The 27379-nt window shown below is 36.7% G+C and overlaps 1 protein-coding gene across 2 annotated transcripts; it reads left to right on the top strand.

The window, feature by feature from the left end:
• The first annotated feature begins 787 nt into the window (after window positions 1–787).
• On the top strand, window positions 788–26439 carry NCAPG (non-SMC condensin I complex subunit G). 2 transcript variants are annotated; one of them, XM_059845102.1, is made up of 21 exons: window positions 788–1105; window positions 2256–2462; window positions 3354–3582; window positions 4937–5082; window positions 6008–6092; window positions 9301–9493; window positions 10991–11140; window positions 13288–13428; window positions 14426–14549; window positions 15209–15298; window positions 15445–15624; window positions 16070–16180; window positions 16725–16844; window positions 18395–18631; window positions 18959–19140; window positions 21816–21990; window positions 22430–22591; window positions 23417–23588; window positions 24638–24724; window positions 25167–25242; window positions 26087–26439. In XM_059845102.1, exons 2-21 carry the CDS (start codon window positions 2310–2312, stop codon window positions 26211–26213), a joined length of 2940 nt encoding a protein of 979 aa, XP_059701085.1. In that variant the 5' UTR covers window positions 788–1105; window positions 2256–2309; the 3' UTR covers window positions 26214–26439. The 2 variants fall into 2 exon arrangements, with proteins under 2 accessions (XP_059701085.1, XP_059701083.1); XM_059845100.1 differs by lacking the exon at window positions 788–1105 and adding an exon at window positions 1437–1651.
• Window positions 26440–27379: the final 940 nt, after the last annotated feature.

Genomic DNA, 27379 nt, shown 5'->3' with positions numbered 1-27379 from the left:
CTTTAGACAAAAATGACCCTTCTTCAAGATAAGTCCTGCCTATTTGACCTATTGTCATTTGATGGTTTGTCACCTGTCCTTACTAAATAGCTGTCATCCCTTGAGGTTCATCAGGCATTTTTATTCTTAAAGCCCAAATGTATATGGACGTCAAACACTGTAAGTTCCTGCTGTCCATGGCTCGTGTTCACTTTGAATGTTGTCTGTAACTGATACATGCTCAGAATGCTTCCCCTCAGCTAATGACCCCCGGCCTTTTTTATCGTTAATTGTGTCATTAAATGCTCACCGTACGTTCCGTAAGAGCAACGCGGCTCTGGGGTTGGAGCTTAGTTATCTTTCCTGCTTTTAACGAGATACTGAGATAATGAGGCCTATTACTATTCTCAAGTTAAAGGATTTCTGGGAAAGCATTAGGTTCACAACAAACGCTTGAAAACATGGGAGAAATTTCCACTAAAAAGGGATTCAGTCTGGAAGGAGCACAAATGGGTGTTGCATCTGTATGTCCGCCTTCGCAGGCCCCTCGCAGAGGGTACAGAAGAGCGGGAGTTTCAATGAGCTTTCATTATTTAGACAGCGGCTGAGCTGTCTCAGGTTGCTGCCGCACATGCTTCAGTTTACGGAACCCGTCTGTACTTTCCCTGGTGCTCACGTCCTGAGAGGACTCTGGGAGAGCGGCTCCGGGCGGGTTTGTCAGGAGCATTTAACTATTTTAGCGAACGCAATTCTGGAAGCCCGGGCCCGCGCCGCTTCCCCTCAGCCGCAGCCGGGCTGGTACCGGGAATGGACTTTGGAACAGCCGCAGGCCGTCGCAGACCCACACGACTCCAGCCCATACCACTTCCTCCCAGCCCGCCCTGAAGGGCTCGGAGCACAAATCCCACGAGGAGCAGCTGCGGGAGTTGGGGATGTAAAGCCTGCAGGAGGTTCAGGGGGACCTTATCACTCAGCTACCTGAAAGAAGACTATAGCCAGATGGGGTCGGCATCAGCTCACAGGCAACCCGATACAGGACCAGGGAACATGGTCTTATAAATTGATTGCGCCACCTTAAGGCTGGGCATTAGGACGAATTTCTTCACAGAAAGGATGGTAAGACAGGGTGAGTCTTCACAGATAGGTGAGTGGGCTGTCCAGGAAGACGGTAAAGTCACCATCCCTGGAAGTGTTCAAGAAATGACTGGACGTGGCTCTCAGTGCCATGGTCCAGTTGACACGGCAGTGTTCGCTCACAGCTTGGACTCGAAGACCTCAGAGCCCCTCCTCCAACCCAATCCGTTCTGTGATTGTGCAGAAATGGCGACGCTCCGCGCGCGTTCCCGGCCAACGGCCGCCATTGGCCGCCCGCCGTCGACCGCCCAGGCCCGGCCCCCGCCCCTCCTCCAGCGCGCGGGCATGAGCGCGCGCCCGCCCGGCTTTCTCGCGAGATCGGGAGCTGCTCCCGCGCTCGGTTTGAAGCTGCGCGCGGGGACGCCGCGGCCGTTGTTGGCGCGCGCGCGGGGCTGCGAGGGGTCGGTCCCGCAGCCGCTCCTCGGCCATGAGAGCCAGAAGGAAGCTGCTGCAGGTCCAGGAAGCCTTTCAGCTGGCCCAGAAGCCTCACCAGAACCACGCGAAGATCGTGGTGGCTCTGAAGAGCACTTATGCTCAGGTACGGCTGCCCTCGGGCGGCTCGGCGCGGCGGGAGCTGAGGGCCCCAGCGGCTGCTCCTCTGGTTCCCCGGGGGGCAGGGGCCGCCTCCGCAGTGTTCCCCTAAAACGAACACCAGTGTGCCTAAGGAGAGCCCGCGACTTAAAACCAAGCAAACAAACAGAGAATCCCCAACTCTCCCCCAAAAAAACCCCACCCAAATGCCGCAAAACCAGGTGGCTGAACTATTCTGCCCAGTTGTCTCTTGCGAGCGCGGCGGTGAGAGCTGCCCGCAGGTGCTGGTGATGCCGCGGGAAGGTGTTTGGTGCCCGAGGTGTGGGTGTGACGCAGGACATAGTGGACGGGGTGTTGATTGTTGTCCTGAAATCTCTCGGCCGGGTGGAACTCCTGGTTGTAATGTGCCTGCTGTGGAATTACAGCGAAATACTCACTGAGGAGGGTACGACAGTGGGTGTGCCCCGACCACTGGCTGTAGCCCTTTAAAAATTTAAATTCAATTGGAAGCTGTCAATTATAAGCCCACTTACTTTATTTTTCTGTGGAACAGCTTTGAAAGATGAACCAGATAGTTATCTTTTGTTGTGGTTTGATTTTTTTTTTTCCAGTTGGACGATAAAGAAGGCTTTAATGAAAAATTCATTCACTTCCTCAAGTATGCTATGATAATCTACAGGCGGGAACCAGCAGTGGAGCGAGTGATCAATTTTGCAGCTAGATTTGTTACTTCATTCTGTCAGACAGAGAAAGAGGATGGTAGTGAGGAGGGAGAAGATAATTTACTTCTGAATTATGTGTTTAAATTTCTGCTTGAGGTACAGTTAACATTTATTCTTAAATATATAACATTTCTAACATAGAAAATGGAAACTTTTTGCAGTGGGAAAAACTTGCTGATACTTGACAAAACTTACAAATTCGAGCTTAAAAAGTGAAAGCAAAACAAAGCTAATGCTTGAGAAGTAACACCATCCCCATAACCCCAGTGCAAAAAGAACCACCACATCACACACAATAATCCAACAACTGGATTTCAAAATTTGGGCCTTTGAGAAAAATGAACTTTCTCCTATATGGCTATCAGATATGTCACTACAGGCTTTACAATAGGTATATTTATAAACATGAAATTGTGGAAGTGTGGTGGAAATTAATTTATACCCTTCCTTTGATAACAAAAATATTAAAAGATCTTCTATACAGCTGTGGTTGGCACGTGTATTATTCCTTTCTGCTTGTTGCAAGTGTTGCACAGAAAGATAAACAGTTCCAACAGCATGAACACACAAATAGAGTTACATTTTCCTAAACTATTGATTTTCCATGGTAAGTTTATGGATCAGGCCTAAGATAACTAATCATAATTGCTAATGTCTTTTTTTCCTTCTAATGTTTTGTGGAGGCAGAGCAGTAAGATGGCTAATGCACTGCAGGCTGCATGCAGTGGTCAGTGTGCTGCTTCCTTTGTGAAGACACTGCTGATTTTCTAGAGTCACTGGTCCAGGCAATGGGATATAATTGCTTTTCAGTTCTGTGACTTCTTGAGATTAAAAGTAAAATTAAATTGGAAAAGCTTTTGAAATATAGAAGTGCATATTTCATTTATTTAGTAGAATATTAGGCACTTAGATGTGCATATTAATAGCCTTATATTGGAAATGAGAAAAGTGTGATTATAAAAATACCTTTTTTTTTCTTTCCCTAAGTCTCACAATGCCAACAGCCATGCAGTTAGGTTTCGAACCTGTCAGCTTGTTAATAAGATTTTGGGAAATATGCCAGAGAATGCTGAGATTGATGATGACTTATTTGATAAAATTAATGGAGCTATGCTGATTAGACTTGAAGATAAATTTCCAAGTGTGAGAATTCAAGCTGTCTTGGCCCTGTCAAGACTTCAGGATCCTAAGGATAAAGACTGCCCTGTTGTTAATAGTAAGTAGTATTGGTCTTTCTCTTTTGTCTAATTTACATTACTTTAAAGTATTTCAAAGCTTTTTTTTTTTTTTTTGAGCATTGAATAAATGGATGTTTGAGGGTATTCTTGTAATAATTTGTAAACTGAAACTCTTTGGAGTTATCTTTATCCAGGCCCTTTATAGTAAACAGACCAGAAAAGAATTGCACTTTTAAAAAACCTGAAAGCTAGTGAGGAGATGAAAGATGCAAGTGTTATGTGTGTTCAAGGGGAAAAGACAACTGTTAGGAGAGATCTGCTAGACAGTCGTACTGGGCTCAGGCTGCTCTGAACTGAATGTAGAAGTAGGCTGGTGAAAATGTGTTGTATACTAGAGTGGAGGTATAACACCTGTTTGTTCAGTTCTAGCCCTCTAAGGACCCTTTGGTACTGTTCATTGAATTTGTTCAAAACTCTTAGAAGAGTAGAGATGATAGAGAAAAACTATTGTTGTCTCAAATTATGATCACTTTTCTAGAAGAGATCACCATCTCTGCAAGGCAGGGATCTTTATCATGTTTGAGGGTTTCTTTGTGTATTGTATGATTCTTGACTGAGCTTCCATTTCTTTTGCCTCGAGGTAGACAAAGTGTATATTTGTACCAGCAGAGCTGGTATGTAAATTGTGCCCTGATTAATCTTTACATATTGCCTTTTGTGAAGAATTACTTAATTGGGGTTTTGCATTGTTAAGGTAGCTTCTTTTAAATTTTATTTTCTTTGTGTTGTTTAGAGGTTACTTATTTAGGAGCACATAAATCTCATAGTAAATCATTGTCTTACAGAGCAAGATGAATTTGTGTACGCTGTGATTAAACTAAATTTATAGTTGCTTTGAATTTTGAATAAGGTTCAAGAATATAATAAAAGAGCATGAGGAATGTGAGGGATTTACTGTAAGAGTTTTGGTAGGCTTAATGGAGATTGCAATTTTTCATTTAAAGGAATATTTGAGGATCTATTTCAAAAGATAATGAAAAGGTATAACTAGTGTATAGAGGTCTTAAAGAGCCAATATTTGGAAATGTTTTATTTTTCTGCTAGTAAATGACAAAGGGGCTATTTATGGGTGGGATCTAGAGCAGCAATTTTTGGAGTTATTAACTGAATAATTTACTTATGATTGCAAACTTTATTTCTTTTGACATAGCTCAGCATGTAGTTACCTTAAAATCTTGGGGTTGTGACCCTGAACTGATTCCTGAATTATCAGCTCTGCAGGGGCATGAGAGGGGGGTGGTAACAGCAGCTGATTTTATTTTTAAAAGTATTTTCTGTTTTTCTATGTTTCAAACTTGTATAAAAGCATTATTATGACTCTTTTATTTTCAGTTTACAGCATGTTGCTTGAAAATGATTTAAACTCAGAGGTGAGACGTGCCGTGCTGTCATGTATTGCTCCCTCAGAAAGGACTTTGCCAAAAATTGTAGGCCGCACTATGGATGTGAAGGAGGCTGTCAGAAAGCTGGCATATGAGGTAAATTGGATCACTTACCATTAATTTAAAAGGCTGACTTAGGAAAAAGGCTTGAAATCCTTCATTATATTTCACTTAACACTAAGAACAGTTAAGCAATTTATTTTCATTTACCAAAATTTTGAGGGGAGGTGATTTAATACAAGTTTTCCAGTTAAAACTGCTGAACTTGACTGTAGAACTTGCTTGATAAAAATTACTTGTGTGGTAGAATTTGTCTGTTGCAGATCAAATTTGTCTGTTGAAGTATAAATTATGTATGCAGTCTGTTGGTTTTTTCCCTATGCATTTTGTGATGTTAATGAGGCAAATTTGCTTCTCTGTTATTAAATAGTGGATGTTAGGACCACAGCAGTATTAAAAAATGGCATAGTTTTGGTATTGCAATTTTTGGAAGTGTCAACCCTTACTCATGTTTACATACAGAGGTAAGAAAGTATGCTAACATGTCTGTTTCTTATGCAGGCATCTTATGGGAGATCTTGAAACAAAGTGTTCAATTTTTTCACACAGAACCGTCTTCTGCTTATTTTAGATTAGATTGGTTTTTTCAACTGAATCTCTGTGTTAGTGGCTTTTTAAGGATAGTACTAAATCCTGCAATTTATTGTAGGTATTCATTACCTTGCTCACTTTAGAGAGAGAGGATAGTTTTCATGTCCAGGTGTTGCATTCAAGCAGAGCTGATGATGTTCTAACCTATGTGTTAATTTTATTGTTTATTTTACTTTACATTTTCTTCCATGCACAAGGATCTGATAGTTAATGTGTTGGTACAGTGCTGTTGGTATAGGTATTAGAGGTTTCTATTGATTTAGGATTTGTATGGGTATTTAAAACTCTTAAGTGTAAAACCATAGGTAGATAATGGGATTGTTTGTTATCATGTGTGGAAATGTATTTTAATGTCTTAATATTTTTTAAGGTTTTGGCCGAAAAAGTTCACATGAGAGCTCTGACAATAGCACAGAGAGTTAAATTGTTGCAACAAGGACTTAATGACAGATCTGGTAAGAGATCATAGGTTTCTTAATGTCTTAATACTAATGTTTAAAATAGAATACTTTCTCATGTGTCTTGGGGTGATGTCTGCAGAAGCTGTGATGGCAGTAATAAGGAGCTCGAAGGGAGTAATGAGGTAGCAGGAAGTGTTTAGACACATGAAATCTGTTTGCTCCTTTGTTTATCCAGGCCCCTTATAGTAAACAAACCAGAAAAGAATTGCACTTTCAAAAAACCTGAAAGCTAGTGACCTTTGAAATAGAATCAAATGCTATTAAAATTTTTTTTAAAAAGTAGTTAAACACAGAATTAAAAAAATGTAATTAATTTGGTTTATTTGGAAATGTTACATTACAGATATTTTTGTAACTAATAAATGTATTAAAGAATTTAAATGTGAATATTAATTCCAGTCTGAAAATATTTCATATGTGCTTTCAGAGAGAAATCTTCCCAGCTGGTTAATTTTTTGTTTAACTAGCTTGAATTTTTTTTTTTAAATGAATCTTTGATCCTTATGCATTTCACCATGGGGCAGCTTTATTATTTAATGTCTTTTGTACTGTATCACTATAGAAAGAGCCATTCAGAATGTACCCATAATTGTGTGTCATGGTGTTACCAAAAGATGTAAACATCACCTGCATCTGAGCAAGACAATTTTGGCTGGCCTACGTAGAGCACCCTTTTGGTTTTTTGTTTCCCCCAACAGCAGCAATTGTATACATGAATTTCACAATAAAAGCTACCAGTTTTACTGAGTGCTGATGTGTAATCCCCCTACTTTGATTGAAAAGCCTGCACTAAGTTGAATTTTACTCTGAGAAATTTCCCTTGCTGAATGATGTGCTGCTCGGGAATTGTGAGAATTATGATCTATGGGGATATTCACATACAAAACAAGACTGAAGTACTGGGGACTAGAGCTCTTTAAGGTGTGTCAGGCATGCATGTGTTTTTATTGATCTGCTATTATTTTTGGCTATTTTTGGGGATCATATTCTGTTCTTGACAGGAAAGGGAGACAATCAGCTGAGTCCTTTTTTGTGCTGTGTAGAACTACACTTAAAAAGACCACCTCCTTCTGTATAGAAAGTTTTAGTCACTTTGCCCCACCTATGCTGAATTGGTCTGTAGTAGCCTACAGAAGTTTGCCATGTTCTGTTTCTGAAGTCCAGCACTGAAAAACTCATGTTCTGACTTACTGTTTCTTATTGATGCACTAGTTTTTTGTTTTATCTAAGTAGTCTGCTGGCTGCTACCACTCCCCCAGTAATCCTTGCTTTTGAGAGATACTTCTTAGGATGAATGCATTTCTCTTAGTAATCTTTCCAAACGGGGAGGAAACTACTTTTCCTAACTTTTCATATGATCCTTCACTTATCAGGAACAAGTATTTGTTGTATTCCTTTAAAGAAAAAGTACAGTCTTTCTATGTGACCTATTTTTTGGTGACATTGATGAGTTCAACATAAAAAAGTATCTTATGATTCAGGACAGATACTTTCCTAGTGTCTGTCTCTACCTTAGGATGGTTTTATATCCCAGCTGTTGAGGGATATTTTTCTTGACATCTAGAATCACAGGGTATGTAACATATGCTAGGGTATGTAGTTTGACTGATATGTTCCTTGCCTGGTAGGACAGGTTGTATTCCAAATTGGTTATTCTGTATTGCAAATCCTGTAACCCTGAAGGGTACATATATCTTTATTGTGAAGGATATATATATCTTTATTGAATTTGCTTATCTGGGTAACTCCTGAGGTAACAAGTGAGGAACCTGCTCATTCAAGGTACCTACATCGAAATTTTGGATGTTTTTCCATATTGGCTTCAGAACAAGGGCTTATAATTAGATAAGGTGTAGAGTACATAATCCACGTTCTGCTTAGTTATGCTTGTACTGTATTCTACTAGTTTATGCTTTTCACCTTCTTGGACAGGTATCTTATCCTTAGGACCATAATTTAGCTTTTTCAAGGCCTTTTTACCATTCTTTTTGAACTCTATACTATATTTAAGTGCAGCATTTTTTATCATGAGTTACATATAAGAGGAAAGATGAATGTTGCCAGTGTGTGTGGATTTTGTTTCCCTTATACTGGATATTGCTTTCTAAAAGTGCCTAAGAGCAAAATTGATTTGCTCCTTAGTTATTATGTTTTTGTCTCCACCAGACTCTTAGCCTTTCAACTGCCCTGCTTAAGCCTGGGTTAATGCATTAAAGATGTATACATTCTGGATGTTCCCATAAATATTTTTTCATTTATTAAATAGTACTCTCTTGATCCAGGAATTGTTTCTTGTGGCAGTGGTGAGTAGGGAGTTTAAGTATCATATGTGAACTTCATAATCCATTCACATAATTGAAATAGCATGAGAATTCTGTATGTCAATTCACATGTAGTATCCTCCTCCAAAAGTGGCAACTCCTGAAACAGAGCAAGTATGTAACAGTGCTTACCCAGAATGTTTGGGACTGGATTAACTTTGTTACAAGGACAGGCTGAGGGAGCTGGGCATGTTCAGCCTCGAGAAAACTGGGAGGGGACCTCATCAATATCTGTCAGTATCTGAAGGGAGGGTGCCAGGAGGATGGAGCCAGGCTCTGCTCAGTGCTGCCAAGCAGTAGGAAAAGACACAACAAGCAGATATTGATGCACACAATGTTCTGCCTGAACACGAGGAAGAATTTCTGTTCTGTGCAGGTGACCTTGCACTGGAACAGGTTGCCCAGAGAGGTTGTGCAGTCTCCCTTACTGGAGATATTCAAGAAGTGTCTGGATGCAGCCCTGTGCCATGTGCTCTGGGGTGGCCCTGCTTGTTCAGGGAAGTTGGACAACATGACCCACTGTGGTCCGTCCCAGTCTTACCTATTCTGGGATTCTGATTTTGAATATTTCTTCTACAGGAGTTTGTGGTTTGTAGGTTTTCTGGGTTGAGATGCTGTTTTTAAATGTAAAAGTTTTTTGGATACAGGTTTTTTTTCTAATTCCCTGTGAGGGGAAAAATTACATTGCCTCAGAAAAAGGATATGCCCTAGGTAGTTCTTGCTCAACAGGGTCTTTCTTTATTTAAGGTAATGTTAGGTTTAACTGTATAATAACTTCTTTTGCAAAAAGACTTCTGTAGAAAAATGTTTTGTGAAAGTATGTTTAAAATTTGATATTTTTTAAACTCTATTTTAAACTGTTTGAATTCCTGTTTTATTAGATGCTGTTAAGGAGGTAGTGAAGAAGAAGCTACTTCAAGCCTGGTTGCAAGTCACTGAAGGGGATGTTTTAGAATTGCTTCATAGACTGGATGTAGAAAACTGCCCAGAAGTGGCCATCCCAGTATTAAATTCTATGTTTTCATTATCTCCACTTCATGACATTGTTCAGACCTGTAAAAACCTTGATAGCAGGTATGCAGAGCATTCTTCATTTCCAAAAGATGACTGTGTTCTATGAGAATATAAAACTAAATTCCTTTTAACCTCGTAAGATACTGGCACGTTTCCACTGTAAGCAAGTTATTTCATTATTATTGATGCTTTATAAAGCCAGACAGGCCCACATCTATAGCTGTGCAGTGCAGTGCATGTAGCATCTATTGGTTTCAAAACATCTGTCATGCTACTGACCAGAATGCAAGGCACTTCATGTGATACTGTGCATTTCCTCCCATAGTAACAGAGTAAGATTTTGCTATTGCTTTTTAATCAGTGACAATTTGTCACCTAATTTCATCATCTGAGATTAGACTCCTACCACACTTCAAAATAATTTCATTCTGATTGGTCTGACTTTTGTCCTGAGCACAATGAAGCTTCCATTCTGAAAAACTGGGCTGAGAATTTTTTAAGTACCAGATCTGTTAGACTAATGATATTTTGAAAAGTAAGTCAAATTACTCAGTTTCTAATGAAGCTTAGATTAATTTAATTTATGGAAAACACTAGGATTGTTTTTGTATGAAGTTTCTGAGTACAGCTTGAATGATGGAGTATCAGAATGATAAATGTCTAGATTTTTTAAGTCTGTGATTTCTGTTTGTTAAATTTACTTAAAAGACCTGTCAGATTAATGATAATCTGTCAAATGATCAGTTTTCATCTACAGGTTGCCTTGGGTGTTTTTGGCTGGGTCTTTTGTTTGTTTTGTATGTGAGCAATCTAAAGCAAAACCAAAATTGTTGATAGTTTAGAAGTAAAATGGGATTTAAGGCAGTATAATGTACCACTGCAGTGATACTGTCTTTTATGTTTTGAGGTAGAATTAATGCAGAGCTTAATGTTCTGCTTCAGAAACAAAGATTAATTGCCATGCTTGGCATGAAAAATACTGTGGATCTAAAAAGGAGTAGGGGTCTCATGCTGGATGATCTGTGTATGATGGCAGATGGATGATAAGCTTACAGAGTTGCTGAGAAAAAGTTGTATTAGATTTTGCATTTGACATACTGTGATTGCTACTCCACTGTTGTCAAGATCTTGTATTAAGAATGGAATAAACAATTCATAGAAGCTGAAAAAATATTTTAATGCAGTTTTGCATTTCTGTGGATTAATGGTGTTCGTTTTTCCAAACCTGTGCAGTGATAACAATGTTTCATAAAGTACCTGGCTGGTTGCACTAGGAGGTCTGAAGGGTTGGGCAGAATGTTTCTCCAAACTGGTGTGAACAGCCTTGAGTTAAAATACTGAGAAGGGCAATGTAGTGAATGGCTTGTGGAGCTCTGTGTCCTCAAGAGAGGAAGTTATTTTTCTCAATCTCTAATTATTTCTGTGGGGAATACCTTTGGAGTTTTATTTGCATTTTAGGAAATAACATTTATTTCCTATTTTCTAATACTTCTGTGTATTTATTGTTTTAGATTCTTTTATTCATCTCTTCATATTGCTTTGTTTATTTTTGTTTAGAAAGCTGATTCCACTGGAGGATTTAACTGCTGAGAATGTGTTATATTGGAGATGTCTTTGTGCATATCTAAAATCTAAAGGTGAAGAAGGTGAAGTTTTACTAGACCAAGTGTTGCCAGAACCAGCTATATATGCAGATTATTTATTGAGGTACATTGCATTTAACAATGAATCTCTTACCACTAAAGCAGATTTTTATTTTTAAATTAGAGAATATTTCTTTTATTCGAGTGTTCAGGTATCCTTCAAACCCAAAATTGTGCTTGAACAGGGATTTTAGCTTTTCTTTGCTTTTTGAAAAGATTTTTGAGTGATTTTTTTAGAGCTTGCCGAAACTGACACTTCTTCCATTGTCGTCATCCGTGAAAATAAAATTTTGCTGCTATCCCTAACAGAAGCATTTTTGAATCAAAACTTCTCTTTTGCCTGCTTAGGCAGGCATGCTTCCTAAAAACTTGTGTTTGAAGGCAATGACAGAGCTGCAAAATGAGCCAGTTATTTAACTGGAGGGCGCAGGAGGGTGGAAATGAATGTTTTGTTCAGGCAATGTTTTTACTCAAGCGAAGAATGGCAATTTTTTTTTATTGATGGGGTGTTTTTTTGTATGTTTTGGTTGGGTTTTTTTGGCTTTGTTTGTTTGGCCTTTTTTTTGGCTTTTTTTTTTTTTGTCTTCATGGAATTCTTTAGTCTTAACATTAATTTTGAACAGAATTTGCTTCTGAGCATAGAAAATGCTGGGAAATCTTAACTGAGGTGTTGTACTTGTAAAACAGTGAACCCTCCTGAAATGATAATAAATCAGATCTGCTGAAAAATGCATTGTATTGATGGATGTTTCCAGCTAAAAAAATGCATCTTCTTTTCTCACTGTACTGGGTGTCGTATACTGGTAGTGATTACAGAAGTCATTGCTACTTTTCAGTGTGGAATGTGTTAACATGTTTCATAAACATTTAATAAAAGAAGCATCTGTGCTTCCTTAGTTTTGAAATGTATATCTGATCTGGTGGGTATAAATTTATTCATTCATTATTCATTTAACAGTCCATGAAACATTTATTTTCAAAAAAAATCTGTTCTTCCTTAGAACATTTGTTCTGTTTTCATCCAATCTTACTCAAAGTGCCTTCAGTTACATTACTCTTCAGGGTGAGGCTAAAATTAATCAGGTTTAGTAGTAATTGTTTATGGTATCAACTGTTAAAACCCTCATTGCTGAGCTGTTGTTTCAGGTAAGATTTTCAGTTCTCAGTCTTCTGGTGTACAGTGTACTATTTTGCAGGGCACTGTGAGGGTGTTGGTTAGGAGGAGCAGGAACATGCAGATGATGGGGACTTTGGAAAAAAGCAGGATTTGAGCTGCATTTCCATATGCACTGCAGGCAGCATTATTATTAAATGGTCAGAAACAATTTTCATTTCAGATCTTCTTAAATAGTAGTTACATGTTATGGGTTTTTTTGTCCTACATTTGAAGAAATTTTAAAAATTTACTAAAAATAACAAGCTGTTACTGAAAAGTGTCTACAAAGCTGAGGTAGAAAAAAGCATCTTTTTCACAGCTCATGTCAATATTTTAATTGTATTTTGTGATATTGAATTTTGTACATGATGTTTCACTTCAGATTTTATGAACATGCATAACTCTCACTGATAGATAAAATTTTGATAAAAAAGCAATTGAGTCTAGAAAAATAAAGAAATGGAACAAACTAATTATACTTTCCATGCTACATGGCTGAATGTATCTGATAACAGATTATTATTCTGTGATGACATATTTAATCAGATTAATAAGTCACTGTAGACTTCCATGATTTTCTTGTGTTTTATCTTGTAGGCAATATAACAATTCTGAACTTGTAAAACATACATTGTACCTAAATATGCAGAAAATAGTAAGAAAAATGGTGTATCTATACATTTGTTCCTAGGATGTTACCTTTATGCATTTTTACAGAACTGAAATCACGTGTAGCATTACCTGACATTTTATGTTTCCTATTGTATTCACAAAGGGATTTTTACTAATGAAGTGCATTATTTTTAAACTGTACATTATTTGTATAAATAACTTCCTGAAAAATAATCTATGAAATGAACACAATAATTAATTTTTAAGGTTTGTACCTAACGTAACCACTTGTTTTTACAGGACAAGAAAGTGGTGGGATTTTTTATTGGGGTGGGGCAGGAGTGGATAGTTGGATTTGTTTGGAGTGTATTTATTTATTTACTTATTTATTATTGTCCAACAGTGAATCTGAATGTAATTTTATCTGTTCTGTTTGGATTCAGTTATCTTCAAAATATGCCAATTCTTAGTGAAGAACGAAAAGAAGACTTTAATTGTTTTGAAAATCTGATGACAAAAGAATTCATAGGCCAGCAACTGATTCTAATCATAGGCTGCATGGATACCATGGAAGAGGGAGGAAGGTAAACTTAAATATCAAATTTGTGTTACTAAGCTTAAGATACTCATGCCTGAGGACAGGTATAGAACCTCTGCTTGGAAAAAAACCCTGATTAAACAGAAAAAATACAGTTCTAATGCTAGCTGGAATAGAAAGCAGTCTCCTTAGTGGAATTGGTCCCAACATTGTGCCAAATATTGTCTGCTTAGTTCTATGGAAAAGCAAGTTCTAATTTAGCACTGTTAGGGGAAAAAAATTCAGTTATTTTCATAAAGTATTATTGAGATTATGAAATTTAAAAACTGCTTATTTGGAGCATAGTATGTAAAAAATAAAGGGAGAAAAATGTATTGCTTCACAGCAGATGACTTGTAGCAAGTAGCCTGTTGTTTCTTGTGTTTTTAAGATATAATCTGCTAAGGCCTAAAAGGCTACAAATATCTTAGATGCCAGGCTAAATTGTGTTAACTGAGTCATTCTTATAGTCTGAACAGCCTTTTGGTGTGAAGTAAGAAGAGCGAATGAATTTGAAAATTCATACCATCCCAGGCATTTGAAAACTTGCAGTGAAAACTTGCAGTTATGATAGTATAAACACAGCAGTAATTCAGACTCTCAGTGGAATGTGCAAATGTGTGCCAGACTGGCAGGATAGTTTAAGTCGTATTTTTCTGTCGTGGTTTTTTTTTTTTTTTTCTTTTTTTAAAGTTTTTTCCATGAAGGTATTCTGCAGTATTGATACTGTTTCCGCTGGTATGACTTTTCTTTGGATGGTAGGGACATATAATTAAAAAATTCAGCATTTTCTAATCAAGAGAAAACAGGTAAAATCAGTAAAAGACAAACATTGGTAAGTAAGAAGATACATTTGGCAGTTAATGTAGCTATGAAGAAAAGTTTCATACTGTATTATGGAGTCTTCATCACAATATCTTCAAGTTGGTAGGATAGTAACTCTTATGTCTTCCATTTTCTTGAATAAGCAAACATTGTTTGGTTTTTTTTTTTCTGTAATCCAGAAAGCATCTGCTAGCTATTTTACAAAAGATTCTCATTTTACCTTCAACTTCAGCAACACTTACACCTCTGCTTGTTGAAAGATTGTTCAGTATTGTTAAGGATGAGGACAAAAGGATTCAAATTGTAAGTAATTGTAAAAGCTTGTTTCCTAGTCACTGTCTTCCCCTTAAATCAAACAGCCTTTATGAAGCATTGTAAAAGAAATATCAGTCTTTAAATATTGTCTCCTTCCCTCCTGGGGTTTTTTGAGTTGGTTGGGTGGTTTGTTTTTTGGTTTTTGTTTGGTTTTGTGTTTTTGTTTTTGGGTTTTTTTTGTTATTTTGGTTTTAAGCATAGCTGTATTTTGTGGTTTTCTAGAGACCTTTATGTTTAAAGATGTGACTGGTGTTGTAAATGCAGTTCTCAGACTAGGAAAGTGTTACACCTCAGTAGCCTGTTCCAGAATACTTTATCGTATTTGATGCAAAGTGTTTTGACAAAAACATTGAAAGTGAGGATGAAGTAGATTTCCAGGTTTCATATTTCTCTTCCTTCCTGTTAACTCAGGTGCTTAAGGTCTTGTTCCTTGCTAACCCAGCTGGATGGGAAAAAAATGGGATTGAAATGTGCTCATGATAAACATTGTGTTTTCAAATTGAGGATTATTAACCAGCTGATACGAGGAACTGCATGGATGTGGAATACTTTTTCAGAAAGATAATATTTTAAATTTGGACAAGTTAAATGCTTAGTATATATCTGAACTGGAATTAATGGCACTAATAAACTGCTTGTAACAATAGATTGCAGAAATTATATCAGAAGTTCGTGAACCAATTGTTGCAATTGACCAGCCTATTGATGCTGCTGAACTAAGAAAGCGGGAGCTTAAGGTGAGCAGATTTTAATTAGTATTTTTATTTTTATTTAGTCATCCAGAGTTTTACGTAGTAGGTTAATATTGGCTAGTGTCAATAGGGTATCAATGGCTAATACTACAGAGGTTATTATGTTAATTTTCTTTTTCTTTGTATTTCAGCTGGCTGAAATAAAAGTGAAACTTTTTGAAGCAAAACAAGCTTTGGAAGAATGCATTACTCTGCAGGATTTTAATAGAGCATCAGTATTAAAAGAGAAAATAACTGAGTTGGAACACACAAAAAATGATCTGATAAAAACAGCAGAGCAACCTGAAATTAAAGAAATGCGTGTGGAGAAGGTCTCTTCCCTTCCTGTATTCCTAAGTGCTAGTTATGTTTTAAAATTTATTCTTAATTTTAAAGGAAAGTGTAGCTTGGCCTTGTCTCAAATACATTTTAGAAATTGAAATCAAACATTTATGTATTAGTATTCTTCTTCTGCAATTATAGAAGCCAATAGTATGCTCTCGCAAAAGATAAATTGTATAGAAGCTGATGGTATGCTCTAGAAAAAACAAATTGCAATCTTGTTCTTACTCTTTTTACTCTTAACTAACTGAAAACATAAAAAGGTATTTTGATCATAGCTTATAGACAGATGATGATTAATATTCTTGCAGAACACATGTGTAGTGGACAGGAAAAGTTTATTTGGGTAGGGACAAATTGATTAATGGCCCCGTTCTTATCATAGCCAACATTTGTATTAATAATGTTTTTCTCTTTTCCCTGACCAACTTGAAGAATGATCCTGAAACACTGTTGAAATGTCTGAAGATGTGCTATGAGGTTCTGAAGATCATGTCTCTTTCTAAAGGAATAGGTCCAACCATTAATGAAACCATTCATTCTCTGGTATGTAGGAATACAAAATAACTTGAACTCCTTAGTAAATGCAAAGATATTAAATGATGCCATTGCATTGTTCATACTGTATCTAGTCTGGGGTTTTTTGTGTGGATTTTTACAATTGTCTTCTCAAAACTATTTCAAGTACATCAAAGTGGCATCTGTATTTCCTAACTTGGAACTGGGTGTTGTTTCTCTGCGAGAATGTTGATGTCTTTTATGAAGCAATGTGTAGGCTTGTTGTTGTGTGTTGGTTTTTTGCTTCCCAGAGTGATCAACTCCATTTTGTTTGGAAACAAGTATTTATTAAAAACAAACACAAAGCAAAACACTCATGTGACTTTTGCCATTATTTTGCTGCTGATTTCAAACAACATATTCAATCTTCTTCTTTTTATATCTAGATAAACAGAGTATTTGGTAGTTGCCATTTTCCAATACTGTATCAAAATAAATTATTTCTAGTTTCAGGGTAAGCATATTTTAGTAGTCAGAGTTTTATTTTCAGTTTATGTATTTTGTCTATAAAGTTTAATATTATTGTTTTCAGATACTTCCAGGTGTAACTAATGTCCACCCAGCTGTGAGAAATATGGCAGTTGTGTGCTTGGGTTGCTGTACTCTTCACAACAAAGAATTTGCCCAACAACAGCTTCTATTGCTGTTTCAGGTAAAATATCTGATAAGAAAAGAAATTATGGTCTTTGTGACTTAGTAAATAAATCTAGTCTTGTATGTCTAGCAAGCTATCATACATAGTAATATTCTTTGAGAACCAGTAATTCCTGATTTTCTGAAGATCTGGAGAGTGTGGTTTCCTGTAGTTTTTTCTGATGTCTGATAAGATTGAGTTTATCTTGGTAGTAGCATGTTTTACCTTTGTAATGTCACCTGTTGTCTTAAAATTTTCTAGGAATTCCTTATCTTTAAGGTCTCACTTTCTCTTCCAAATCTGGGTGAAATCTGTCATGTATTTGTTACTCAATACAGAAAAGAGAAGCTGTAGGATTCTCTAAGCTTTCCTTGGGTAAACAAACTAAAAATGTGTCTGATGGTTTTCACACTTCTGTTGCATACTTCCTGTGATATTGGGTGTCTGATTTAAATTCTGAATAATTAATATGTTTATATTAAGGATTAAGGAAGAGTTCTTAACTAGAGGATAAAGCAATATTCAAACCAACAAACAATAGCATGGCCAAACATCTGTGGATATGGACCATGTTGGATGCTGTAATATCCATAATTCCCATCCTTGTGGTGATTGTTGTGATATCCAGCTGATTGTATCAAATACGACACTTGTTAACCCTGGTTTTTGACTCTGGATTTGAGAGAAGTGTGGTGGCCACTGTGCTTTTCTAAGAGTGTGTTCAGGCAGACATTGGAGAAGTGATAACAGGAGTTGAACTGATGTGCTTAGCTCAGACAAGATAGTAGAGTTGTCAGTCATAGTAGGAAAACTTTGGGTTCCTAAAAAAGTAACATTTACCATTGTTTTTAATTTGGCTTTGAGTATGTCACATTAAAAAAAAATGTTTGGAGAGGATTTCAGTTACTTTAGTAGCTTAAATTTTTGAGTTAAGTAACCTTTCTGCAGGTACTAAATCACACAATCTCAGCGTAGGCTGCAATCAGAAGCAGGGTGTTGGGCTAAACAGATGTAGAATCTCTGGGCTAACCCACGAGGCATGGTTTTACTTGCATGTAATTTGAACTATTATACATATAGGCATATGTAACTATAATTTGAATTATAATACTTATAACCTATGTAACTTTGACTTTTATCACTCTCTTGGTCCCTGTTGTCTTTTTCCATACCATGATTTTTATTAAGCTGTACTTTTGTTTAGCTGTATTTCTGTAATGCCTAACACTCAGCAGCTACCGCAGGCAAACAGACTTTGTTTGTCCAGTGTCTGTTTATGGGTTGAACAATAAGATTACATCTCATACATGGATGTTCACTCCATGAGTGAAATTAATTTGATTTTATGTAGTGTAAATTGCATAGGTGACTTGATAAATTATTTCCCAGATCGTATTATAAATTCAGGTTTAAACTTGTATCACACCTTCCTAAAGTTGGAAAATGATTCAAGTATTATAAAAAGTTTCCCAAAATAATCAATCTTTTTGAAGGAAAAATCTTAGTATGCTTAATTTCAAGATTGGTGGTCTGCTGGAAGATATATTTATTTTCCTTATTAAACCTAGGTTTTACAAATAGATAACATAAAGATAAAGCTCAGTGCTTTAAAGGCAATCTTCGATCAACTAATGCTGTTTGGAATTGAGCATTTTAAAACCAGAAGAGACAATGACTCTCAAAGTGAAAGTGCACACATTAGAACTGAAAATGGTGAGGATGAAAGTGAAACAATAGAGAAGGAAGAGGAGACTGCCACAGTTCACTGCCTTCTAAAGTTTCTCTCTGGCTTCTTAGACAGCGAGGTAAGGAATATTATAAAATTTGCCTTAGTTTTGTTTTAAAATTATTTTTGCAGATGGCTTATCGTCCCATTAGGTTCCTGGGAATATTATATGATGTGAATTGAAATTAATGGTCTAATATTAAAATACCTGTCCTAGAAAATGACTACAAGTTTGTCACTGGTACAGGCGAAGATTACCCTTGAGCAGCTTTGCATTCTATTTGCAGGTGGAAATATGTGAATGTAGAGAAGTGATTGGTAAGACAGGGTATAGGCTATTACAGTAAAGTATTAGTGAAAAGCATTATGGTTGGTGTATTGTGTATGTGATGAGCTCTTTCTTCAGTATTCAGAACTGAGGACAGGAGCTGCAGAAGGCATTGCCAAACTGATGTTCTCTAAGAGGCTGATCAGTACCAAGCTCCTTTCTCGTCTCGTTTTGATGTGGTATAATCCCTTGACTGAGCAGGATACTCGGCTCCGACACTGCCTGGGAGTTTTCTTCCCTTTATTTGCTTATGCAAATAGGTAATGCTCTTTGTAATTTGTTTTATGACAATATACATTCATGTAGCAGCTTTAGGAACCTTTTTTGGACTTGCACTGGTAGAAATGGCACAAATGCAAATTAGATTTAGACATCTAATTCAGTCTCCTATGCCTATTGCTTTTGAAAGTACCTAATCTCAACCTGTGACTGTTCTGAAGACTTTCCATTAGTGGCTTTCCATGTGGCTTCCCATATTTTTTTTTTTTTTAATTTCCTAAACCTACAATTGAAACTATTCTCAAAGAGATTGAATAAAATTAATTTAAAAATATGTGCATTACTTATTTATGGTGTTGAGCGCTACAGGTAGGCTTTGAAGTGTCACTAAAAAGTGGCTAGCAGGAATGCTTCAAAAGAAAATAATCAGTGCCCAGCAGTTACCAAAGCAGCAGGCTGCTGGGTTTTGGTTTGGGGTTTGTTTTTGGTTTGTTTCTGAACCAAGGAATATTCCAGTTTAAATTCACAGCATATTCAAATCTCCTGTTTATTTTGGTGGTGGACAAAAGAGGTACAGAGCTTATGTAAGGGAATAAGAGTTTAAATAGCAATTCTCATCTCCTTTTACCTGCTGCTGAAACCTTACTTTTCAGTAGCTGCTAGTGGTTTTATCAAGTTAGAACAAACTAAGCATTTATCTGCTTTTTTATAGTTAAGTTTTAATTGAGGTGTATTATGTTACCTTACCTAGTTTTCAAACCAAATTGAATTAAATTTTTGTGGCCTGTACGTTGCCACACTAAGAAGAGTAGTACAAAGTGGAGTTGTCTTGAAGAGGCAAAAAACCCCTAAGCAATGTGGTATTTGCTGTTGTCAGAAAAAAGCTGAATAAAAATACCCAGTTTCTCATAGGATGGGGGTTTCCCTACTCAAATTCTTATGAAAGTAACAGAAAAATTGATTTAATGTTTCCAATATCTCTAATAATGAGTAATGAATTTAAGCTTTTAGCACTGATAATCTTTTATTTGTGAATATCATCTGATTCTCTGAATTTCATTCTCTTTTTTATGAGTTCTAGTGATTGCCCACCTGAGTAGTCCCATGTATTTCCACATCATTTGCCAATGAAACAATTTTTTGTGGCACCTCATAGATGATTGTGTTCTTGAAAAATAACATGGTGTATGTGTTAAGCAAAAATCAGAAAAATCTGTGGAGAAAAAAATTCCTATGACTTAGTCTGGCTTATTGATTAGAATCTCTGTTTAGTTAGGAAATCTTATTTATTTTCTGTCTCAAAACACTGCATCCTGGATCACAAATGGTCCATTTTAAGTTGAGTAATTTACTTTCTTCAGTGACGGATACTGTATTATTAGAAGTGAATTAATGAATACCAGAACTTGTCTGCAAAGTTGCCATTCAGTAAAGGAGAATTTGGGTAATAAATGAGATTTGGTGGCGGCTCCTGCCTAAATTTGATACTGATCTCTCACAGAATTTTAAAATTTTATTTTTTTTCTGGGTGGTGCTCTGTTAATCTTTCCACCTGGTCACAGATATAATCAAGCAGCTTACTTTTTGATATGAAATATTTGAACTCTGAGGAAGAAATTTTGATCCTGACTTTTTAAGTTATCTATCATGTTGGAAGTGTGATGGGAGATGCTAGAATAAGGACAAGGTGAACAGTGAACAATTCTTTTCATGGAATGTCTTCTGTAGTGTATTAAACTCGCAGGCAGCATAAGAGGTGAAGCTTCTGCCTTGTGCCTGTGTGTTATTAGAGATGTTGTTTGTTTTTTTTTTTTCCATTTACAGGGAATAATCTGAATGATACTTCAGTAATGCTTGAGCCAATATAAAGCCTTAAAGCTGTTGAAAGGGAGAGTTCTTGATTTGGTTCTTTTGTAGCCAACTGTAATGCTCCAAAGGCTTTTTTTGTCAGCTGGTTTTGCTCCGTAATCCAGCAGCAAATAATCTGCTTTTTAAAAAATTACTTGCTTTCTTGGTTTTGTCCTGTAGTTATTTGGGTTGAAATAGGAAGTTAATATAAATATCAGCAAGAGTAAAAGCTTCACTTCAACTGTACCTTGTACTTTTTGACATCTTACTTGTTAAATTGTTTTGACAAGTCTTGTGGAACCACACTTCTAGACAACTTGCTGCACGACCAAGTGAAACATGATTTTTAGGCTTGCTTGGCAGGAGTTATGAACTCTTCTGAGAAAAAAATCACAAGTATTTCTTCCAAAAATCCTGTTAACCACTGCATACTTTTTTTGCCAAGTTTCTTTGCTTTCTTACACAATGAGAAGTACCCCCAAAGAAATATGCTAGCGGAAAGGAGGAATGAGCGAAAAACAAGATTAGTCTATGAAAATGAATTAGAAAAATGTATTTATGGAAATTTTTTCTCTTGTCCTTCAAGAGAGAACATGTCTGTATATATCAGTTTCAGTAGTGAGGATGAATATTCAAATTCTTCAGAGGAAGGAAGCGTTACTTAAAATTCGCTTGAAATACCATGTGCTAAAATTTCAAATGGTACTATGAAGCAGTTTTGATATCTTGATCTTGCTGGCTGTTGCTTCCAAGATTGGCTGCTCCCACTTTGCTTTGATTGATGTACCAGGTCAGTGAACTTTCATCATGGAAGAGAAAACTTAATTTTGTCTTATTATGCTACTAATATTTGACATCATTGAAACAGGTCTAACCAGGAGTGCTTTGAAGAAGCTTATCTTCCAACTCTGCAAACACTGTTAAATGCTCCTGCAACATCACCTTTGGCTGAAGTAGATGTCAGTAATGTTTCTGAACTGTTAGTGGACCTGACCAGATCAAGTGGACTGAAATATCAGTCCAAGAAGTCTCAGGACTATCAGGTACAATGTGTTAAACTGTAGGAAAGTAGCACTTGGGTCAGATTAAGAACTACTCCCCCTTAGTTTACTGCTACCTGTCAGGACCTCTGTGGGATTCCCAGTGTCAGCAGTTGGATTAAATGAGTGCCTGTTCAGGTAATGAAGTCTTCTGGCTTGACACTTTCCTCCCCCTTTTCCTTCCCTTTTCTTCCCCCGCATCCCAAATTTCCCCTCCCTCTTACAATTAAAAAATGTTAGTAGGAACTTACACATGGCTAATTGTTTATGTTGTGGAATGTATTTATGAAAATCAATTGTTGAATGTACTGAAAACAGTGCATTTTAGGAAGATGTTTGCTGTGTAAAATTAGCCAACTGTTTAAATCAGATTGTTCTCACTGCTGTCTCTTGTAAATAGTTTCCAGCAAAATTTCTGATACCTAATTTCTCTCCTTTGCAGGAGTTAACAGTGCATGATACTTTAGCCATGAAAATTTGCAATGAAATCCTGGTAGACCCAACTGCACCAGATGTCCGTATTTATGCAAAAGCTTTAAATTTTCTAGAACTCAGTAGTTCTTCTACAGAGAATCTTCTGGTGCTGCTGGATGAGATTCAAGAGGTAGTACATAAAAAGCATGGTTCTTACTTTTTTAATCATTAGTAGTCTAATATTCTGATACCCCTGAAAATGGGCCTTTTGTTTACTTTGACCACATGACTGGAATTTATCTTCTAACCAGTTTTGAAAATTAATTTTTGAATAATTTACAATAATCTGAGCTGATATCACTGCATAAACTGTAGACAGTATAAGCAGCTTGAAACAGTGTGCCTGACTTGATACATTGCAGTACAGTAAGTTCTTTTGATAACTGTGGTGTAGTTATTATTTTTAAGTTAAAATAAAATTTGGTATTAAGTCTTGCAGTTTTGCAATTTATCTCTAGTTAATTATTAACAGCTGAAATTTTACACCTAAACTTATGGTATTAATGGCAAGATCAGTAGGCAACATGAAAAGGATGCTTGATTTAAGATGAAGTAGGAAAGGATTACAAGAGTTTTACTTTGGTGCTTTTATTATTATGGAAAAAATTGAAATTTGGAAGTGTGGCACATGAACACAATGATGATATATAGAAATGTTGGTAAGAATGCTGAATCCATGATGGGCATGTCATCCAGTGGTAGCTGTACTCTGGGTCCAGTTGCTTTAATTTTTTTCAGGTTTTCTTTAAAAAAATTATGAAAGAACCATGATATTTTAGTGCCTAATATTGATGGAGAAAATTTTTCTCCCTTTAGCTTAACTGGTCACTTTCATATCACACATCGTATCCTTTGTGCAGTAATTTCACCTAATCCTATTAATAAGCAAATTTTATAGATAAAAGAAATAGTTGTAAATTCAAGTAGAATTTAACATTAAATGTGTGCTCTGCAGAAAGTGGAAGATAAACCAAGTCAAAGAGCTATTGAGAAGCTCCGTATGAATCTCACCAAGAATCCTAATGTGGGCAAAAACCACTCTGGAAGAACTGAGGAAACAGGTCTCTCTGAAAGGCCACAGGAAACAGACATCACATTGTCTGAAAATACTGTTCACAATGAAGAAGGTAATTCAGGAGGCGTGTAGCATGTGTACAATTCAATGAATTGTTTAGATGTTATGAAAATAAAATGTAATAGGACTTGGGAGGCAACTCCAGCTCCCTCAGCTACTCCCCATATCACTTGTGCTCCAGCCCCTTCCCCAGCTCCACTGCCCTTCTCCAGACTCACTCCAGCACCTCAGTGTCTTTCTTGCCGTGAGAGGCCCAGAACTGACCATGGGATTTGAGGTGTGGCCTCATCAGTGCTGAGTACAGGGGAATGGTCACTGCTCTGGACCTGCTGGCCACAAAGTCTCTGGTGCCAGCCAGGATGCCACTGCTGGCTCATGCTCACCTTAGAGACATTGGAGCTAGTCCCTTATCAGTGTCCTCAAATGGAAAATCACTGTTCCCATGCTCATGGTCCTCCAATTCAGGGGACTGGGCAGCCTGAGGTTCATCAGTAATATTAAAGAATCTAGCAAATAAAGCACTGAATGGCTGTGCTTTTTTCTCTAGTCCTGCTAGTCAGGTGACTGACCATCTTCAGCAAGTGTTCATCCAGTGTTGTGTTTGGATTTTCTGCTGCTTTTACTGTACTTTCAAAAGTCCTTCTGTACTATCTCACAAAACACTGACCAGGTTCAGCTGTAACTGAATTTTGGCCTTTGGTGCCTTCTCCCCACATGTACGAACCACAGCTCTGTCATCTTCCTGTAAAGCCTGACTTTGCTGTCAGAGATCCTGCAGTTCCTTTTTCTTCTTGAGCTCCACAAAGAGGTCCCTGTTCAGACAAGCTGATCCCCTGTCCTGCTTGCTCAGCTTCCAACACAGTGGAAGGAGCTAAACAGTCATCAAGAATAGTTTTGTATTATTGACCTTTGCTGGGGTGGAGTTACAGCTGAGTGACATTTTAAATTTCCTGTTAGCTTTATTAGCTAGTTTCTAGTTTAAAGAAAAAGTGAGGTTCAGTTGTGTAGCTTTTTAATGTAACAGCCAAAATTTAAAATCCTGGTATTTAAGATAATCAAGTTTTAATTTTTGAGTTCTGCATGTTTTATTCTGTTTAACAGAAAATAATAAAGATGCTCTTCGTACTCCAGTTAATGAAGTTAAAGAAACTGCAAATTTAAGATCTACAAGAAGCAAAACTGGCAGAGGTACAGTGGCTACAATATTAGTTGTTTTTAATAAAATAATTTCATACTAACTTTTTGTGAATTTATAGATGGGAAAGCCATTCATACTCTGTTGTAGATTTACAGTTGTATTTGCTAAAAGATTAAAGTAGTTTGTTCTTTGAAAAATTTTGTGCTGTTAGCCTCTCCCAATAACACAGATTTCAGAAAAGAAAAAAGGACTGACTACAGGCTTGCAGATAACCTAGTCACAGCCATTGGCAGTAACATACAGGTGTTTCTGGGAGAAGCAGAAAATTGTGGGGTTTTGGTTGTTGGTTTTTTGTGATCATATTCTGTCAGTGCAGACTGCATATTTCTATGTTTCAATGCAATATCAAACACTGAAGAAAAGTAGATACAAAATTAGTTTAAGAAAACAAATGGTATCAAGATATGAAAAAAGACTTTTGCTTATACTTAGGACAGCAGAAAGCAGCAGAAGTGAAGTCTGTGAGCAGAAGAAAAACTGGTGCAAGTGTAAAACGTGGTCTTGAAAGGTAAATCCTTGTCTCCCCACCATCAAAACTATGATGTCTGTTTAAGAAGGAAATTAATTCAAATGTTTTTCTTTCTAAACATGTATGTTTTGATATCCTCTGTTCTGAAAACACTGATAAATATTTAAGGAAAAAATTTCTTTGAACTGGTACTTTTGAAAGAGTGGCAGGTTCTGCCAAGGAGCCTGTAATATTTTTTTAACATACCTTTTGTGTGTTAACAGATATTCTAGCTGAAAAAATTCAGATTTTTGGTTTACATTGTTGCTCTTCTTCCAGTTAAGTTTTTTCTGCCTTTTAAAATCTGTTCTATGGAAGTATACATTTTTTAAAATTTAAATTAGTTTTCCCCCCCCTCACAGTTTTATTGTTTGTTGTCCAACATGTAGTTGACAAGCATCTAGAAATGACTGAGAAGTGAATATAGACAGTGGATTTCTTCCCTTATGATTTTGCAGGATATAGGCATTAAAACATTCTTTGTATTTTTCTGCTGTGTTCAACTCTTTCTTAAGCAAGTAGTCCATTTATTGTGGACTTTATTGTGACCAGGGTCAGTGTGTCCCATTTGCTGATTAGATGTGTTTGCTTTCAATCCATCTAATTTTGGGGGAAATTTAATTCCATCTAATTTTGCTTCTTTTGCAACCCCTTATCACTTGGTTGTCTTTACTGATACTGCTATATCACTTGAAAACAGCAGTATATTCTCAAAAAATACAAAGTGTTTAATTGGTAAGAAGTATTTTTGCTCTTTAAGACCATGTTCCAAGTTTGTTCCTATAAAAGTTCTTCAGATTTTTTTAGTCTTTTTTACCTAACTCTTAAACAATCTGTGTTTCAGTTGTGATCAAACTCCAGAACCAGTCCCAGTGTCAAGTTCAAGGCCTCAAAGACGAGCAAAAACTGTGGCACTGGAGAAAACTCGAATGAATCTTTCCAGACTGTTGAATGAGGAAATAGATGAGTGAAGACAAGAGAAGAAAGTGCCTTTGTCAACACTGGTAGTTAACATCAGACTTGAAAATAAGATTTTTTTCTTGCTAGCCATACTTACTCCTTTTATATATGAATCATTTATAATTCTACATTTCTCTATTAGTTTTTTAAAAATAGATGCTTGTATTTCTTGTATTTCCTGATATAATGTCTCTCATTCATGTAATAAAAATGGATTAAAATATTACCTGAACAAAACTTGGATGTTTTTTTCTTTTATTTTATAGAGAAGAATGCAGCTTACCTGCAAATAGAGATTGCTGTTGGTGCTAAATATTCCATAGTTAAAGCTGTTTTGATATTTAACAGTAGCAGAGCAGGATGGTTGCTTGTGATGGCAGCAGTTTTGACTGTACATACTTTTACGGCACCCTCTTTCTTCATTTTATAAGATTTTATAACAGTAAGACCTGGTCAGCAGATACTTACTTACTATTCATGTTAATGTAAAATAGTTGATCTTAATTGGAAAATCTGCTTCCTGCTGGTGTGTCCACTTAATTAAGCAATGTCAAAGTGGTAAAACTGAGTAACTGATTTTACTAACTATACTGAAAGTCTACTGATGCTGACCTTGTTAGAAAGAATCAGGGACGTGCTTTTAAAAAGCATAAAAATATTTGTGGTACAAAATAAGATCTGGTAAGGAAAGGAGTATTTAAATACAGAAGGGGCAAAAATAAAATCTAAGGTCAATGTTGTGTCTTTTTTCAGTAGTATCCAGTTGTTATTTCTTTGTAGCTCTGAAGTTCAAAAGGTAGGAATGGCCAGGAGCTGCAGAGGACAGCAGATGAAGCCGTGATCACTCCCCAGTCACAGCGGCTGAGCAGGTTCACTCGCGTTGGAAACGCCGCAGCAGCTGTGCCCGGGTCGCAGTGGGGTCGTTCCAGAGCAGTGGCAGCAAACTCACTCCATTCCTCAACATGCACGTCTCAACTATTGATGCCAAATGCAGCTTTCTAAGGAACTTGCATTTTAATCTGGTAAATATGCTATAAATGATCTTTTGCAATTCTCAGGAACAATTTAGGGACACAAGTGAAAGTATTCCTAAAGTGTAATGCTCAAACTATTACGCTGTTTCCAAGCTTGCATATAGGAAACAGAGGGATTGTGTTGCTTTTCATCCTTTGCAGTT

Source organism: Haemorhous mexicanus, chromosome 4, assembly GCF_027477595.1.
Source record: "Haemorhous mexicanus isolate bHaeMex1 chromosome 4, bHaeMex1.pri, whole genome shotgun sequence".
NCBI lineage: Eukaryota > Metazoa > Chordata > Aves > Passeriformes > Fringillidae > Haemorhous > Haemorhous mexicanus.
This window is presented reverse-complemented; position numbering and strand designations above follow the sequence as displayed.